The sequence below is a fragment of the Marmota marmota genome, unplaced genomic scaffold, assembly GCF_001458135.2.
Source record: "Marmota marmota marmota unplaced genomic scaffold, marMar, whole genome shotgun sequence".
In the NCBI taxonomy this organism is placed as follows: Eukaryota; Metazoa; Chordata; class Mammalia; order Rodentia; family Sciuridae; genus Marmota; species Marmota marmota.
This window is the reverse complement of record NW_026000143.1, coordinates 910906-929537: the sequence shown is the minus strand read 5'-3', so window position 1 is coordinate 929537 and position 18632 is coordinate 910906. Positions and strand designations below refer to the sequence as shown.

The window sequence follows — 18632 nt, the reverse complement described above, 5'->3', positions numbered from 1 at the left end:
GGCAAGGCCCTAAGTAACTCAGTGAGACCCTGTCTCTAAATAAAATACAAAAATGGGCTGGGGATGGGGCTCAGTGCTTTAGAGCCCTTGGTTTCAATCCCGGGTACCAAACACCCCCCAAAATGCTACTCGGGGCCACCCACCACCTGGGCTCAGCTCCTGAGCCAGGGAGCAAAACCCAGGGCTCCGTCCTTCTGCGCTCACACCCCCCTCAGAGTGAGCCGGAAGCACCTGTTGCCGGGGAAGCCGACGCAGTGACACAGCCGGAAGTGGGTGGGCGGAGCTCTACCGGCAGCTGGCGATGAGCGCATGCCTGAGCCAATGGAGAGCGGCGGCGCTCCGATATCCTCCAATGGGGCGCCGACGGAGGCGGGCTCTTGCGAGCCGCCCTAGTAACGGCCGCATGGTAACCCCCGTGGCCGCCGGGGGCTCGGGGTAGCGGCGGCTCGTGGCTCGGCGGCGGCTTGGGCTCCCGGGCGGCACCATGAAGATCGAGGAGGTGAAGAGCACCACGAAGACGCAGCGCATCGCCTCGCACAGCCACGTGAAGGGGCTGGGGCTCGACGAGAGCGGCCTGGCCAAGCAGGCGGCCTCGGGGCTCGTGGGCCAGGAGAACGCGCGGGAGGTGCGGGCCCGGGGCGCGGGCTGCGGGGACCCGCGGGGGGACCGTCCCGGGGGTTCGTCCCCGACTCCGCGATCGACAGTGTCACCTTGGTGCCCGGGGTTGCCCGCGGAGCCACATCGCGGCCCGTTTTTTTCTTTATTCCGAGACAGGGTCTGGCTGAGCTGTTGAGGCTGGCCTCCACTTGCAGTCCTCCTGCCTCAGCCTCCAGGTGCCCTGGGGTGACAGGCCTGCGCCACCGGGCCCCGACCAAGCATCCTTTAAGTGGCCACTGCACCAAGTCCCTGGAATCCCGTTATTTATTTGTTTTTATTATTATTATTATTTTTTGCAGAAGAAAAAATTGAGAAGGGAGAGGTCACCCCGCCCATCCATTGGCCACCCAGTTTAGTAATGATGGCGGGGGGTTTGCACTCCACTGCCTCTAAGCTGCTGGACCCTAGAGTCATGGCCCGTGGTCTCCTTGGAGGCTGAGCAGCTACAGAAACCTGCAATTTATATGAGGTTGTGACTGTAGCCTTGGAGCCTCCTATTAACAGAAAGGGTCTCTGTCTGTTTTTTGGGGGGTGTGGGGGGTGCCAGGGATTAAACTCGAGGGGCCCTGAACCCCTGAGCCCGTCCCCAGCCCTATTTTGTATTTTATTTAGAGACAGGGTCTCACTGAGTTGCTTAGGGCCTCGCTAAGTTGCTGAGGCTGGCCTCCAACTGGCGATCCTCCTGCCTCAGCCTCCCGAGCCGCTGGGATCACAGGTGTGGGCCACTGTGCCGGGCAGACTTTTCTCTCTTGCCTCCACTATTGGGGCATCCAGTGCCTGGAGGGTGCTGGCGCCCAGGGTTGGTTGGATGAGTCTGTGAATCGTGTGGATCAGAGACTGCATTTACCCCCCCTACTGACACACAGTAATAGTGAGCATTTCTCCCCTCTGTGCTGCAGGCATGTGGCGTCATAGTCGAGTTAATCAAAAGCAAGAAGATGGCGGGAAGAGCCGTGCTGTTGGCCGGACCTCCGGGAACTGGCAAGGTACCCGTGTTCTCTCATTTATTTCCGCTGCCCAAGAGGACGATCCTCACGTTGGTCGCTGGGATTGTCCTTTAACTCTTTCAAGTGTCATTTGCTTTGGAAATGCATCTGGTTTTTTTTTTTTGTACCTGTGATTGAACTTGGGGGCACTGAGCCACATCCTTTTTTTTTGTATTTTATTTAGAGCCAGGGTCTCCAACTTGCGATCCTCCTGCCTCAGCCTCCTGAGCTGCTGGAATTACAGGCGTGCACCAGTGTGCCCACCTGGAAATGCATTTCTGTTGGTCCAGGGCCTTGTAAAAATCTGTGACAGGCTGTGGCTGTGACTCCGTGGTAGAGCGCTTGCCTCGAATGTGTGAGGCACTGGGTTTGATCCTCAGCACCACATAAAGAATTAAAATAAAGATATTGTGTCCATCTACAATTAAAAAACTATTTAAAAATCTTCTGTGGCATCTTATTTGAGGGGGGAAAATGAGTCAGCCTGCATTTTTCCTACTGCTAACTTTGCCCACCACTATTTTGGCTACACGTGTGATTGAAAAATATTAGAAATGTGGTTTTGGTCTTAAAAGAGGCTTCTAGTCTTTTCTGGGTAGAGAAACAGGAAGTCTCCTGATGGCACAAAATGACTCAGTTGAGGTCTGAGCTTCTAACTGCTGACTGATTTTAAACGCTGGAATTGGGCAGAGGGTTTGATGATTCCCCTTCAGAGTCGGGATTTGCAGGGCAAAGGAGCCTTCTAGGGAGGACCCGCAGGGTAGCTTGCTGGGATCTGCAAGGGGGTGGCCAGATCCTCAGGCTTCCCAGAGCTCCTGGTCTGGGCATGGCTTGTTCTCTGGAAGGGCCTCTTGGCCCAGGAGAGTCGAGGCCTGTGCTCTTCTATGTAAAGAAGTGGCTCTTACCAGGTGCTGTGGCCCACGCCTGTCATCTCAGTGACTCTGGAGGCTGAGACAGGAGGATCCCCTGGTGGAGGCCAGCCTCAGCAGTTTCGCCAGGCTCTAAGCAACTTAATGTGATCCTGTTCAAAAATAAAAAATATAAAGTTCTGGGCTGCGGCTTGGTGGGTATTGACTCATCAGCTGGGAGACCTGGGGCAGGCTCCTGACCTTTCAGAAGCAGAAATATAATCGGTTGTGAAATAAAAGCTTGAATTCTGATTCTGAAGTTGTGCATATGGAGTTGCCAGGGTGGGTTGTGTGGTGTCTGATGGTGGATGAGGAAGTCCTGTGTCGGGGGGAAGTTTTTTGAGGCTGGAATGCCGTACGCTGTGCACTTACAGGAATATTAACTTGTCCAAGTCGTCTTCATTTTTGGGGGGGGGGGGATTACCAAGAATTGAACCCCAAGAATTGAACCCAGGGGCTCTCGACCCCTGAGCCCCGTCCCCAGCCCTGTTTTCTATTTTATTCAGAGACAGGGTCTTGCTGAGTTGCTCAGGGCCTTGCTAAGTGGCTGAGGCTGGCCTCTACCTCACGATCCTCCAGCCTCAGCCTGCAGACCTGCTGGGATGACAGGGGTGCACCCCACACCCAGCTCTCAGCTTCTTAACCCATAAAATACAAGTTAGACTTCCAAGATGACAGACTATGGGAAGATCAGTGAGATCTATATAGTTCCATAGGAAAGGGTAGGTCTATGTGCCTTTCTTCTGTGACTGTTTTTGATACTTTTATATATATATAATATTTCTTAGTTGTAGTCGGACACAAACCCTTTGTTTTATTTATTTATTACTTTGCGGTGCTGAGGATCAAACCTAGGGCCCCGCACATACCAGGCAAGTGCTCGACCACTGGACCCCAGCCCGGCCCCTTCCATGAGCTTTTAATTGGAGAAAGCTAGACGGACATGAAGCCATTCCTAACCCAGTATTTATCCTATTTAGATGGAAATGTAATGGTTACCCCTTCTCTATTAGGTGGAGGGAGTTGGGGATGCTGTTCAGTGGGACGTGGTCACCGTTTTTTGACACTGGAAACTGAGAATGGGGAGTTGGGGGCTGTGAAAGAACAGGGAAGAGACATCCTGGGTAGAAGGTGGGCATGAAAACCAGGCTCCGTGGCTCACACCTGTAAACCAGCAGCTCGGGAGGCTGAGGCAGGAGGATCGCAAGGTGGAGGCCAGCCTCAGCCATTCAGCAAGGCCCCAAGTAACTCAGTGAGACCCTGTCTCTAAATAAATGCAAAATGGGGCTGGGGACGGGAGGGAGGAAGGAATGGCACTCAGAGGCCTGGCATTTCCCAGTCTTGGGCCCACTAGAGAACATTTGCTTCCCATAACTTGGCATTTGACGAGACGCCTGTGACATCTGGTTCTCTTTAGCATCTGCCAACCAGAGTTAGGTCACCGAGCATCAATTTGTAGTTGACCACAGGGCACGGTCAGGGGAGCTTGTGCTGACCAACCCATGGCTTCCAGATTCGGCCTCACGAATCATCCACTATTCGCCGCCCTTTTAACATGAATTGAAGGTCATGGAATAAATCCTTCCTGATTGATTAATATTATTTTTTTTGGTCCCAGGGATTGAACCCAGGGGCGCTTAACCCCTGAGCCCTGTCCCCAGCCTTTTTCTATTTTATTTAGAGACAGGGTCTCGCTGAGTTGCTCAGGGCCTTGCTAAGTGCCTGAGGCTGGCCTCCACCTGGCGATCCTCCTGCCTCAGCCTCCTGAATCTCGGGGATCACAGGCGTGCGACACCATGTTCAGCCTCTTGAATAAATTTTTTATAGATGGGTTTGGATTATGTTTTCAGGACTGTAAAATGAAAACCTTTCCTTTCTCGCCTCTGTAGACAGCCCTGGCCCTGGCGATAGCTCAGGAGCTGGGGAGTAAGGTGCCTTTCTGCCCCATGGTGGGGAGCGAAGTCTACTCCACGGAGATCAAGAAGACAGAGGTGCTGATGGAGAACTTCCGCAGGGCCATCGGTGAGTGTCACATCGGAGTGAGACATGGCTGTTGCTTCTGTGGTGCTTTGAAGCCTTTCGTCTTGAAAATGCTTCTGTGACGAGTTGATTGTACTGCTGTGTTCTTTTGGTACCGTTGACAAGACTGGCAAGAGCAGCCAGGTATCCCAGCAGCCCGGGAGGCCGAGGCAGGAGGATCGCCAGGTGGAGGCCAGCCTCAGCCACTTAGTGAGGCCGAGCAACTCAGTGAGATCCTGTCTCTAAATAAGATATAAAAAGGCCTGGGGACGGGGCTCATGGGGTTGAGGGCCCCTGGGTTCAATCCCTGGTACCAAAAAGAACCCCCAAAAATGTGACCAATAAGATATCACAATCTTTCAAATACCTGAATATTAATATTTTTTAAAACTTAAATTTAAAAAAAATACATTTTTGGGGGCTGGGGCAGGGGCTCAGTGGTAGAGCACCCACCTAGCATGTGCAGGGTCCTGCGTCTGATCCTCAGCACCACATAATAGTAAATAAATAAAACAAAGGTGCTGTGTCCATCTACGACTAAATAAAAATTATAATCAAGATCATTGCTGTGAGACAAAAACCTGATAAAACTGGTCTCCACACAGTTGCTTGTGTTTGAATTAAAAGGCTTTAAAATTTGAAGAAAGTAGAGGTCACCAGGCACCTTGGTTGGGAGTGGCCCCTGGGGTGGGGTGCGGTGGGGGACACAGCCGGGGCTTTTGATGGCAGCAGGTGAAGAGAAACTTCTAGATCCTGCCACAGAATGAAAGGGCAGGCTGTGGACGCCCCTCAGACAGGAGCCTGCTGTCCCCGCACCTTTGAATTCCTGCGAGGCTGCAGGGGTGGGGGGGAGCGGTCATCTGTCCCCGTCTGGGCCGCTTCCTTGACGTGATGAAGGTCCCTGTCAGGGACTTGGAAACCCGAGCCAGCAGATGAAACCCGTGTCATTTGTGCTGTCGTGGCCAGAGATAGCGCCCGCGGCCCCTCTCCTGGCCAACAGCCGGCCCATTGTCCGCCGGGCCTTCCCCTGTCCACTTGTCACCACCGAGAAACTTCTAAACAAATAGGAGCGGCTGAGAGACGGAGGGCTCCCTTCCCCTCCCGGAGGAATTCCATGTCACTGTCCCCTGACAGTGAGGAGGGGCCGGCATTCCATTTGGAGGAATTCTCTCTCTGCAGAATAGAAGAGGTTCTGTTAGAAAAATCAAAGTAGGCTTAAAAGCCCAGAATTTTCCAAGCTTGACAAGAGTTTTCTGATCACCTTCATGTTGTTTGAGAAATTTATTTATTTATTTTTGTACCAAGGATTGAACCCAGGGGCCCTCGACCCCTGAGCCCTGTCCCCAGCCCTACTTTGCATTTATTTAGAGACAGGGTCTCCCTGAGTGGCTGAGGGCCTCGCTCAGTGGCTGAGGCTGGCCTCCACCTGGCGATCCTCCTGCCTCGGCCTCCCGGGCTGCTGGGATGACAGGCGTGGGCCACTGCTCCCCGTAGTGTAGCTCTGTACCCAGGATGGTGTCTCCGGGTTGTCTTGTGAGGTGACTTGTCAGCTCTTGTGCTGTGGCACTTTTGAGGTACCAAGGTTGTTGGTGGGGAGGGTCCCACTTCTCACCGTGTCCCCATCGGCCGTGCCTCCCAGGGCTGCGGATAAAGGAGACCAAGGAGGTCTACGAGGGGGAGGTGACCGAGCTGACGCCGTGTGAGACCGAGAACCCCATGGGCGGCTACGGCAAGACCATCAGCCACGTGATCATAGGGCTCAAGACAGCCAAGGGCACCAAGCAGCTCAAGGTGGGTCCCTCCTGAGCCCTGTCCTCCGCACTGTGGCACCGGGCAGGTGATGTGACCTCTGTGTCCCCCTTTCCTTGGCCTCTGCACTGTTGATGCCACATGGGACACTCGGCTTAACACCGTGTGGTATAAAGGGACACTCGGTAGAGGGCTTGCACGTAGGTCTCTTCCTTTTCTCATTGCTCCTGGGAGTCGTGGGGTGAAGTCAAGAAATTGCTTCTGCCATCTCGTCCCCCACATGATGACCATTGGCCAGCCGGGCACAGTGGCCCACGCCTGTCACCCCAGCGGCTCTGGAGGCTGAGGCAGGAGGATTGCCAGTTGGAGGCCAGCCTCAGCCACTCAGCAAGGCCCTCAGCAACTTAGCGAGACGCTGTCTCTAAATAAAAGACCAAATAGGGCTGGGGACGGGGCTCAGGGGTTAAGAGCCCCTGAGTTCAATCCCTGGTGCCCTCCACATGTTTTCCCATGTGTGACATGTTGGGACAGAAGGACCTCAGGGACATTGTGAAGTTTTCAAGTGTCTGAGTTGGAAGGAGGCTAATGAATCTTGGCCTGGGGACTCCCCAGCCCTGGTCCTGTGTATGTGGCCCATGGGACTTTTATGTGTGACACAGTTCACTCCCCCCCATCTTAATTCTAGCACATGAGGGACCTCATTCCCATGAATGGCCACCTGCTGACCTCCCCCTGGCCTTTGGCCACCACGTACTGACCTTGTTTCTGGATTGGCCTTTTGGGGGTCCCCTCCCGCCGAGGGAGCCCTGCAGTGGGTGTTGACTCTGGACTCTGGGACAGAGCTCAGGTGTGTGTCCCCAGAAGCTCAGCCTCGGGACCTGTGCGGCAGCCGGCTCCCTGCAGAGGCTGCTGTCCCTGCCCAGTGCACACCTCCTGGGGAAGAGCAAGGCCCCGTAGACACCGTCACCCCGGGATGTGTGCACAGCCCTGGGAACTGGAGGCCGCGGGGATCTGCTTTTCTGTGGTCCTGGGACTCGAACCCAGGGCCCTGGCCGTGGTGAACCAGCGCCCTGCCACTGAGCTGCCCCCAGCCCCAGGGCCTAGCTGCGTGGTCTCGACTGGCCTCCACCTTGGTGATCCTCCTTCCTCAGCCTCCGACCCAGACAGTGTGGGGGGATTCCAGCTTATGTGGCCCTTCAGAGCTGGACTCCTCTGTGGGTGCTTCTGGGCGCTGTCACCTAGAGGAGGAGCCCGAGGCCCAGAGACCCGGGATCACGGGCCACGTCAAATGCAGCCTCGGGTGGCTAGGCAGGAAGCTTTGGGGACCCCAGCCCGAGGACTGGCGCTGCGGTGGCGATCCTGAGGGGTGCCGTGGGGCGGGGCCACAGACAGGTCCCCTCTGAGGACAGCCGGGTCCCTGCGAGAATGCTCCTCCCACTTTGCAACCCCTGAAGTCAAGGCCAAGAGGAGTAGTGGTGACCGTCTCTTGTCCCCTGCAGGCAGACACGGTCACCCTCAGGTTCTCCTCCTGGTGGGCTAAGCCCCCAGTCCAGGCTGTGGTACCCTGTCACATGCCCTCACACCCACCCGCTCCCAGGGTCGCTGGCTGCCTGGGGTGTCTGTCTGTCTGTCTGTGTGTCTCTCTCTCTGTTTAGTCCTGTGAATTGAACTCAGGAGGGCCTAAGCCGAGAGCCCGGTACCTGCCTTTTTTATTTTGCTTCATATTGTTTTGAAAGAACTCTCCCCTCGCTGAGTGGCTGAGGCTGGCCTCCACCTGGCGATCCTCCTGCCTCAGCCTCCTGAGTCCCTGGGATGACAGGTGTGCACTGCTGCGCCTGGCCCCTCAGGTCTCTTCGGGCAAGGTGCCTTCCCTCGGGGTCAGAAGGAACGGGAACATGCATCACGTCCTCTGAGTCCCCCTTTGTCTGGTTGGGTTTGGTTTTAGCTGGACCCCAGCATTTTTGAAAGTCTCCAGAAGGAGCGAGTGGAGGCCGGGGACGTCATCTACATTGAGGCCAACAGCGGGGCCGTGAAGGTACGTCTGCTCCCCGGGGACAGCGCCGCGCCTGAGGGTCTGCCAGGGGGACCTGGGGCACCAGGGCGTCACTTTCCTCAGTGTGCATGGGGAGGGGGGCCAGCAGCTGTCCCTTGACCTAAGTCAACTTGGCTTCTCTGCTTCCTGTCCTCGTGACCTCAGCAGGCAGAGTGTTAAGACCCAGACCCTTGGGGGACAGGGACCAGACAGCCTTCGTCCCTTCCCGCTGCACCAGGCGGTGTCTTCCATCTTCCTTTATCTCCCTGGTGTCCCTCCCTGAGTCCTGAGCCTGGGGACCGCCAGGCGGCTCCTCCTCTATCTGATGCTGTGTCCCGCGGTGGCCGCGCCTCCCCGGTAATGGATGAGCCTCAGGCCTGGTGTCACCCATAAATCACCACCGAGAGGAGCCCGCCCCGCCCCAGTGAGTCCCCTGGAGGCTCCTTTATCAGGAGCAAAAAGAAAGGGCAGAGAATGTTCTAGAAAGTCTCAGGTGTCGTCTGGGCGGGTCTGGGAGCCCAGCGAGGCGCAGGCGGAGGGCACCTTGGGGGCAGGGGGACCTCTCTGCCCCTGAGCCCCGTGTGCTGAGGGTGCCCGGGGCTCTGTTGGCAGAGGCAGGGCCGCTGCGACACCTACGCCACCGAGTTCGACCTGGAGGCCGAGGAGTACGTGCCCCTGCCCAAGGGCGACGTGCACAAGAAGAAGGAGATCATCCAGGACGTGACGCTGCACGACCTGGACGTGGCCAACGCCAGGCCCCAGGTACAGGCCCCGGGAACAAGGGCCTCCCTCCTGGAGGCCGCCGCGGCTGTTCCCTGTGGGAGGTTGAGCAATGAGCACGACAGCAGCTTCGGCCCCTTTGTCCTGATGCCCAGGCGCTGTCACAGCCCCGTCCCCAGCCCCCTTTTTATACTTTATTTAGAGACAGGGTCTCGCTGAGTCGCTCAGGGCCTCACTAAGTGGCTGAGGCTGGCCTCCACCTTGCGATCCTCCTGCCTCAGCCTCCCGAATTTTTACAGACAACGTGCCACTGCGCACGGCTCTGCTTGGTTCTTGCAGGTCAGGGGAGACCTCTAGGATCCCTCTGTGCTTAGGAGCCCCTCATCCTTCCCAGGGGAGCTGTGCTGGGCCTGTCCACCTCAGGGTTCCAAGTGGAGTGACATCAGGGACCCACAGGACACAGGAGGATGGGCTTTGGTAGCTGCCTTAGATAGTCATCTCTCCTGCAGGGGGGACAAGACATCCTGTCCATGATGGGACAGTTGATGAAGCCAAAGAAGACAGAGATCACAGGTAGGACACGTGGCGAGGCCTCCCCAGCCCTTTTTCCATTTTATTTAGAGACAGGGTCTCGCTGAGTGGCTCAGGGCCTGGCTAAGTGGCTGAGGCTGGCCTCCACCTTGCGATCCTCCTGCCTCAGCCTCCCCAGCTGCTGGGATGAGAGGCCTGGGCTACCATACCTGCCCGTCTCTTCCCCAATTTTATGTCCTTCTCGGGCCCATGACCTCTTTACTCCCTGAAAACATAAGTTAAACGTGAATCCACTGTCGCCTTGAGGCCTCGCAGCCGCCTGAGCTCCTCAGCGAGTGGCCAAGAGCAGATTCCGTCTCTAACTCGGTTTTGACAGCCCGCGCGATGGCTCTGGGCGAGGACAGGCCTCAGATCCTGGTTCTTTGTGAGCAGCTCCATCCCAGTGACAGCGGGCGCTGGTCTGGAAGATGAGGGCTGCGACCTGAGGCGGGCCCGCCGTTCCGCAGGGGCTGATGGTTCTGGGGTGGAGGCTGGGCTCCTGCTCGACCCTCGGTGCTCAGGTTTCCCGCCGCACAGGATTGTCACTGCACTTGATTGAAAGTTAATTAACCTGAGCATTGTCACACAGGGCCCCCAAAAAGGGCTGGTGCAGCAGAGGAGAATTTGCATATGAAAACGCATCTCCCTGGAGCTCCCAACTGGATGGCTCCAAGGAAGGTTTTTTGTGGCATTTTGGTGCAATGATGCCTGTTTTTTTGGGGTGGGGTACAGGGATTGAACCCAGGGGCTCTTAACCCCGGAGCCCCGTCCCCAGCCCTTTTTACCTCATATTTAGAGACAGGGTCTCGCTGAGTTGCTTAGGACCTTGCTCAGTGGCTGAGGCTGGCCTCCAACCTGCGATCCTCCTGCCTCAGCCTCCCATTCTGCTGGGGTGACAGGCCTGTGCCCCTGCATCCGGCCTGATTCCTGTTTTCAAATGATGACACCCAAACTGGGATGGGTCAGTGCCCAGCCGGGGTCAGAGCCAGGAGGAGAAGCAGGCTGCAGGGTTGCTCTGGAGGGAATCGAGGTGGGGAGAAGAGAGGTGACATTTCCCCCGCCGGCTGTCACCCTGCCCGTCTCCGTCTCCTAGACAAACTCCGGGGCGAGATCAACAAGGTGGTGAACAAGTACATCGACCAGGGCGTGGCCGAGCTTGTCCCCGGCGTGCTGTTCGTGGACGAAGTGCACATGCTGGACATCGAGTGCTTCACCTACCTGCACCGAGCTCTCGAATCTTCCATCGCCCCCATCGTGATCTTTGCCTCCAACCGAGGCAACTGTGTCATCAGGTAGGTGCTGCCGGCTCCTGGCTCCCCGGGTCTGTGCCCACCCACGACGTCACAAGTCAGGATGGGACGAAGGGAGCGCACGGTGACCCTGAGCCTGGCCCTGATGGGCAGGGTTTCCACGGGTCTCTGAGGCTCAACGTCCCTGTGGGGAGCAAAGGCCCGAGGAGGCGGGGCCACTCTGGTGACCTGAGCCCGCTTCATCATCTCACTCAGCACGATCGTCTCCAGCTCCACCCATTTACCTGCACATGCCATCATCGCATCCTTCTTGATGGCTGCGTAATATTCCACTGTGTATATGGACCCCAGTTTCTTTATCCGTCCATCTGCTGAGGGGCACCTAGGCTGGCTCCACAGCTCAGCTACTGTGTATTGAGCTGCTATAAACACTGACAAGGACACAGGTCTCTCCAGTAACAAAACCAGTAAGGACAGTAGTGCCTTTGTCCCAGACCTTCCCTGGGACACAGTGGTGCCTCTGCACAGCTGCCCCAGGCTGTGGGGACGGGGGTCTGCTGCAGAATGGCTTGGACACATCTTTAGCCCAGCGGCCGTGCCACCTGCGCCACAGCTGGGTGACGTTCCTTGGCTCCCAGGCCCTCCCTGGGCCCCTGCGCTAGAGGCCTCCCCGCCAGCAGCCGAGGGCCATGGGGACGAGCCCTGAGAATGCACGCTGGGGTGGGAGTTAGAAAAGGATCCCGTGGTCCAAGTGTTTCGGGACAGCTAGAGCCGGAAGTGACCCCCCATGGGCCCAGACTGGCTGCTGGGAATTTGGTGGCTCTCCGTGGAGAAGCCCTGTCTCAGGAGCTAGAGGGCCGCAGCACCAGGCCCCCGCGGGTCCCTGCCAGTGGCCGTTCCCCTGCCCTTGGGATCTAAGCGAGTGACCCAGGCTCATGGGCAGCGTTGTGTGGTCGGGTCCCCCAAGTCCCCTGACGCCAGCTGCTGCAGCCTGGTGTCAGCCCGCCCGGCTGCCCCAGGAGCACCTGGCTTCAAGGCCCACCCCCCGCCTGCTCCATTTAGAGTCAGGGTCTCGCTGAGCTGCTTATTTAGCACCTTGCTTTTGCTGAGGCTGGCCTCCAGCTACGATCCTCCTGCCTCGGCCTCCCAAGTCGCTGGGAGGCACTTGAACTTCCGGTGGCTGAGGAGCGCCCACCGCGTGGCACATTCCCCAGCTCATGGATCTGTGCACCTGTCACCCGGAACACGTCAGGTGGTTTGGCTGTGGGGGTGACACCGCCACAGCTGTGTGGGGACCGCAGTTTCTTTTGGATCTGTGTGGAGGGGGGAGCTGCTGGGTCACACGGCACCTCTGACCTTCCAAGGACCTGCCAGAGGACGGCTTCATTGCCACACTCCTTCCGGGAATGTCTGAGGGTCTGGGTTTTTCCGCGTGCCACTCGACGTCTGTTACTGTCCCACTGTAGATGTCCTGGTGGGTGTGCAGTGGCCTCTCACTTGATTTGCATTTCCCAAGGGCCAGCAATAGTGCCATTTTTATTTATTGGCTATTTGTATATCTTTGTAAAAATATCTGTACGTATCCTTGCCCCTTTTTTATTCATGTTATCTTTTTCTTGTTGAATTGTAAGAGCTCTTTATATATTGTGGATACTAGATGTTTATCCTGTGTGTGATTTGTATTTTCTATGCTCAGGGTAGTCTTTTCAGTGTTAGAACAGGGACTTTGACATAAACGAGTTTTGAATTTTGATTTAAAGCCCTAGTTGATTGTGCTCAGTGGTGGCTCAGTGGTGGAGTGCTTGCCCAGTGTGCCCAAGGCCCTGGGTTCCAGCCCCAGCATCACATACACATACAAAAAAACAAAGAATTGCAGTTAGTCTGCTTTTTCTTTTGTATTTTTGGCCTCATATTTAAGAAATCATTGTCCAGCCAGGAGCAGTGGCGCACACCTGTAATTCCAGTGGCTCAGGAGGCTGAGGCAGGAGGATCACGAGTTGGAGGCCAGCCTCAGTGCGGCCCCAAGCAAGTCAGCGAGACCCTGTCTCTAAACAAAAATTTAAAAAGGCTGGGGACGGGGCTCTGTGGTGGAGCCTCCCAAAATCAGCAAAAAGGAGGTTCTCTGGGGCCACCTGAGGGTCAGCGTATTACCTGTCCCTGGCTCGGCTTCCTTGGGGTCACCCCCTCGCTCTCTGTGGCTGTCAGTGTCCCCTTCCCAGTTCCCAGTGTCCAGCATCTTGTCTCAGACAAGCGTAGGTGATGGGACTCCTCTTGGCCTTCACAGGGGCACCGAGGACGTCACCTCTCCCCACGGGATCCCCCTGGACCTGCTGGACCGCGTGATGATCATCCGCACCATGCTCTACTCGCCGCAGGAGATGAAGCAGGTGCACCCCTGTCGCCGTCCCCTCCCGCCTTCCCTGCCGGCCCCCACCACCCTGGGCAGCTCCTGTTACCCAGAGGCTCTGTCCCCGCGTCTGCAGGGTGCGTGGGTTACGGGGACATTGTCCAGTGTCCCAGAGCCTCTGTTCCCCTGGGTCTTGCCTGTTCTCACCTTTAACCCCCTTTGGCCAAGTTTGAGGGAGAGAATAAGAAACAGGGACCTGCCAACAGCCAGGGACCAAACCAGGGCCCTCGTCCCTGAGCCCGTCCCCAGCCCTGTTCTGCATTTTATTGAGAGACAGGGTCTCACTGAGCAGCTTAGGGCCTTGCTTTGGCTGAGGCTGGCCTCCACCTTGCGATCCTCCTGCCTCGGCCTCCCCAGTGCTGGGACGACAGGCCTGTCATTCTCTGAGCCCAGCTGAAGGGCTTTGCTGGGGCACCTTGCAGCAGTGGTGGCCTGCATGGGGGTTGCTTCCTGGGGTACACGCTGGCCTGGTCACCTGGACCCCACCCTGCTGGCCTCGCAGCATGCTCAGCCTCCCTGGGTCCCTGGCTCTGTCCCTCTGGACAGCCGGCGGGCAGGCTCGGACACAGCTGGAGGACTGGGTGTCCCCAGTCCCCGGGCCTCCACCCCTGGAGTGTTTTTATGGCTCTAATTGAAGCCCGGGCTCCTTGAGACCTTGTTTACGAAGCTGCCAGAGTGACAAATCCCCGTGTGGACCAGGCGCCAGGTCCCGGTTATCTCGGCCGAGCCACACGCCACCTCATCACCGCCCCTTAACACCCAGCGCCCCCGGGACCCCGCGCACCGAGCCCGGCCTCCCGCCGTGGCCGCCCCGCAGCTCCCCAGGACCCCACGACAGGCGTCACCGGCTGACAGATGACATGGCCCCCCGATGCTGTGCGGGCTGCCGGATCCTGGGGACACTTTCTGATTTATTGGCCTGTCCTGTTCCCCTCGCAAATAAAAATGGCTCCTCTCGGTCCCAGGCTGCGGAGGGAGGCTGGAGCCTCGGGGGCTGGGGTGCAGGGACAGAGGGGGACACCAGGCACTCTTTAGTCAGTGAGCAGGACACCGGCCATGCAGGTGGCCCGGGTCTCCCAGAGGGTGCAGCCAGCCTCCCAGTCCCCAGTCTTGCAGCATGAGACGCTGCACAGGGTCATTTTAAAGCACTGGATAAAGGGGACATTTGGGCCCTGTCGCTTATTTATTTGGTACCAGGGATTGAACTCAGGGGCATTCCACCCCTGAGCCCCGTCCCCAGCCCTTTTTGCATTTTATTTACAGACAGGATCTCGCTGAGTGGCTCAGGGCCTCTCTAAGTGGCGGAGGCTGGCCTGTACCTTGCGATCCTCCTGCCTCAGCCTCCCAATGCTGAGATGACAGGCGTGCACCACTGTGCCTGGGGCCCGGACACTGTTGATCGTGTTTTTTTTTCTCTGAAAGATCATTAAGATCCGAGCCCAGACGGAGGGGATCAACATCAGTGAGGAGGCGCTCAACCACCTGGGGGAGATCGGCACCGAGACCACTCTGAGGTGAGGCTGTGGCCTCCTGGGCCCAGGTGGAGGCTGCCCAGGGCTCAGGCTGTCTCTGGGCTTCTAGGTGTGACAAGTCCCGGGACACTGTGGCCTAGGCTGCTGAGCGTCTGCAGTGGCTTGTAAAAGCTAGATTGACGAGAGAGGTCCCCCTTGTCCTGCCGCTGGCACTCCCTCTGCAGGAGGTCACTAACTCTGCCACTGTCCTCTGGGACAGGAGATGGACAGAGCCAGAGCCTGGGCTCCGTGGGGGCCTCGCCAGCCCAGCCTCTCCCCTGGCCCCTGGCTCCTGCCCAGGTGCGCGAGGACAGTGGGCTCTACAGACCAGGGACGGTGTCCCCGACAGCCCACAAGGCCCTGTGACCAATTTCCTCAACTTCCGCGTGTCCCTGGGGTCTGGCTGAGCTCACAGCTGCAAGCCGCCTTGGGTGGGGGGTGACTTTAAAGACCTTTCTTAGCTGGAGACGCACGGGGCCTTTATTTTTATTTATCTATTTTTATGTGGTGCCGAGGAGCAAACCCAGGGCCTCGCAAGTGCTAGGCAGGTGCCCTGCCCCTGAGCCCTGTCCCCAGCCCTTTTTGTATTCTATTTAGAGATAGGGCCTCGCTAAGTGGCTGAGGCTGGCCTCCACCTTGCGATCCTCCTGCCTCAGCCTCCTGAGCCCCTGGGAAGCCACTGTGCCCAGTCTGGGGAGTTTCTAGTCTAGGGTTAAGGTGTGAGGACCAGCCCTTACATCACACCGGTGGCCTCTCTGTTGGGGCTGTGACTGTGATGTTCCCAGTCATGGAAGCTCTGTCCTTTGCTGACCCCTGGCCCGACGGTCCACGGCAGGTACTCGGTGCAGCTGCTGACCCCAGCCAACCTGCTGGCCAAGATCAACGGGAAGGACAGCATCGAGAAGGAGCACGTGGAGGAGATCAGCGAGCTCTTCTACGACGCCAAGTCCTCGGCCAAGATCCTGGCTGACCAGCAGGACAAGTACATGAAGTGACCCGGATGACTGCACGGGACACTGCGGCCCCCCGAGGGCAGCGTGCACGGCCTGGGCCCGGCCCGCCCCGCTCACGTGAGGTCTGCGCTGTGGTTAGTTGTGTCTGAAGAGCATTTATTTTTTTTTTTTTTAAATTATAACTTTTGCGATTGCTTTGGTAGAATCCTCCCTCCCTGAGGTGTTTTTAAATAAAATCTTAAATGTCACTTGGGTGTCACCTCCCCTCCCCCTCCCTCCTTTGAACTTTTTTTGGTGGGGGGTACGTACCAGGGATTCAACCCAAGGACATTTTTATTTAGAGACAGGGTCTCGCTGAGTTGCTCAGGGCCTCGCTAAGCTGCTGAGGCTGGCCTCCACCTTGCGATCCTCCTGCATCAGCCTCCCAAGCCACTGGGATGACAGGTCGTACCTTAATTATCTGTTATTGTGACATTTCTTCCAACATGGCCTGGTCTCGAGGCCAAAGGTGTGGGTTCTGGGCCCTGTCCCCAGGAGGGTGCCTCTGTGTCCCCCACTGCTCACTGTGGCGCAGGGGACAGCGGGGCCAGGGTGAATCCTGAGCTTTCCCTCCACCTCTGCCCACTGTCTCCTCGTCCACTCGGTCCCATGTCCCCACACCCTGGCAGTGAGGTCCTGCCCGTGTGGGGGACGCCTCCGTGTGCTTAAGCACGCTGTGCTCGGCCTGCTGGAGAGGAACCTTCTAGAATGGCCACCTGCCAGGGCTGCCCCCTCCCGCTCACTCAGTGGCCCTCTAACCCTGAGGTGGTCAGTGATGGGGACACACTGAAGGGACCCAGCAGCCAACAGAAGGCTCTCAACGGCCCAGCTGCACCAGCCTGAGTGACCAGACAGAGTCGTTCTGGGTTGTCACCCAGTGCGCAGTGACGTCTCCGAGAGTCACGCTGACATCAGAGGAACTTGGCCATCATGGGGGCTGGGATCGGCCAAGTCACTGAGGTCAATGTGCAGCCACCGAGCCCAGGACACCACCCTCTACAGGTGACAGGACCTTGTGGGTCTGAAGCCGTCCCCTCGACCCAGCCAGGAGGTGGCGGTCAGCACCAACAGGACGCGTCCACAGCGAGTGCTTCAGCAGACACAAGGGCACAGGGGCTCCCCACACCCAGGGTCCTGGTCAGGCCATGAGCTCACCTGAGGGACCCGGGGGACAGCACCTGACCAGTCCTTCCCCCGAACCATTGAGGTCACCAAGAACAAGGGCCATCGAAGAAAAGGTCACAGCCCAGAATAAGCCTCTAGAGATGGCACAACAAGGTCCCTGGCTGGGATTTCAGGACACAAAAAGGGGCATCAGGTCAAACAGAAGGCGTGGTGCAGGTGGTGACTGGGCGCCTACTACAGGTGACACACAGGAACACTCTCCACCGTCACACTGCTCTGCACATCTGAAACTGCTCCCCTTGTGGCAGTGGACATCCAACCCAGGGCCTCACGTGGTTGTAAAAAGTTCCAAGAAGCCAGGTGCAGTGGCCACGCCTGTCATCCCAGCAGCTCAGGAGGCTGAGGCAGGAGGATCCCAAGGTGGAGGCCAGCCTCAGCCAAAGCGAGGCCCTAAGCAGCTCAGTGAGACCCTGTCTCTAAATAAAATGCAGAATAGGGCTGGGGACGGGGCTCAGGGGTTAAGGGCCTCTGGGTTCAATCCCTAGTGTCCCCCAAAAGATGGAAGCCGACTGGCTGTGACAGCCCTGAGCGCCCTGGGCCGCACCCCTCCCTTGGTGCGTGGCACTGGCCTCACTAGAGTCCTGGGTACTTGGAGGCCGCTGCGCGTCTTCACATCTGACCTCTAAGGGCAGGTTCCGCCCTGGCCCCTCCTCTGACCCAGGCCCCAACCTTTCCCAGGAACAGGCCAGAGGCCATGGTGACAGCAGGCCCCAGCTGGGGGTTGGGACAGAGGTGCCCTGGCGACCAGAGGGGGGTGTGGTCTTCTGCTTCCTGCTCCTCAGGTGTCAGGGAGGTGGCCCGCTGGCTCTGGGCGGAGGTGGCCCTGGGTGGGCAGGTTGGGTGGCCTGCATTTCCTCCGAGTCCCCGAGTCCCCTCTGTGGGCCCTGATGATCACATTCATCTCCCAGAGGAAGTCTTTACGAGCCGTCCCTCGCCCACGGCGGGCAGTGTCTCCATCCATTACTGGCGGGACACAGCCCGGGCGGTAGCAGGGGATTTGTCACATCTTATCGCGCTGACACGCAATCTAGCGGCCATTACAGCACCCCCATTTTTTGTGCTATTTCAGCTCCAGCCTGAAAAATGGTTGTGATGTTTAGGTGGGGGGTGGGGGCTGGTCCCCGGAAGTGGCTCAATGGGTCACAGCTGGGCCCAGGCTCTTGGGTGCCTCCCAGTAGGGGACTGGGTGGCCATCAATCCCTGCCCGCTCTCAGGGACCACTGTGGGAGTGAGAACCCAGAACCTGGAGGGCTTTTGGTTTTGGCACCAGGGACTGAACCCAGGGTCCCTCACCCTCTGAGCCCCGTCCCCAGCCCTATATAGATTTTATTTAGAGACAGGGTCTCCCTGAGTGGCTTAGGGCCTTGCTAAGTGGCTGAGGCTGGCCTCCAACTTGCGATCCTCCTGCCTCAGCCTCCCAAATTGCTGGATGACAAGCATTTGCCCCTTTCGGTTCTTGAGCCTCGGTTTCCCCATCTGTAAGATGGGCCTCCGTCTCCTATCGCTGGGGGTGTGTGACCATATCCCATGGACCTGGGAGGTGGTGTGTGATGAGCCACCCAAGCAGCCAGGATTGAGAGGAGCCCCCAATCCGGGTCCCTCCAGGAAGAGGACCTGGCAGCAAGGAGACACCCGAGGGCCAGCTC

General features: G+C 57.8%; 1 protein-coding gene across 1 annotated transcript; it reads left to right on the top strand.

Annotated features, from left to right (window-relative positions):
* The first annotated feature begins 367 nt into the window (after positions 1–367).
* Positions 368–16010, top strand: Ruvbl1 (RuvB like AAA ATPase 1). Its single transcript, XM_015506756.2, has 11 exons — positions 368–625; positions 1557–1643; positions 4441–4573; positions 6210–6361; positions 8265–8354; positions 8964–9113; positions 9581–9644; positions 10735–10933; positions 13176–13278; positions 14721–14812; positions 15645–16010. The coding sequence occupies exons 1-11, from the start codon at positions 485–487 to the stop codon at positions 15802–15804; spliced, it is 1371 nt and encodes a 456-aa protein (XP_015362242.1). The 5' UTR covers positions 368–484; the 3' UTR covers positions 15805–16010.
* Positions 16011–18632: the final 2622 nt, after the last annotated feature.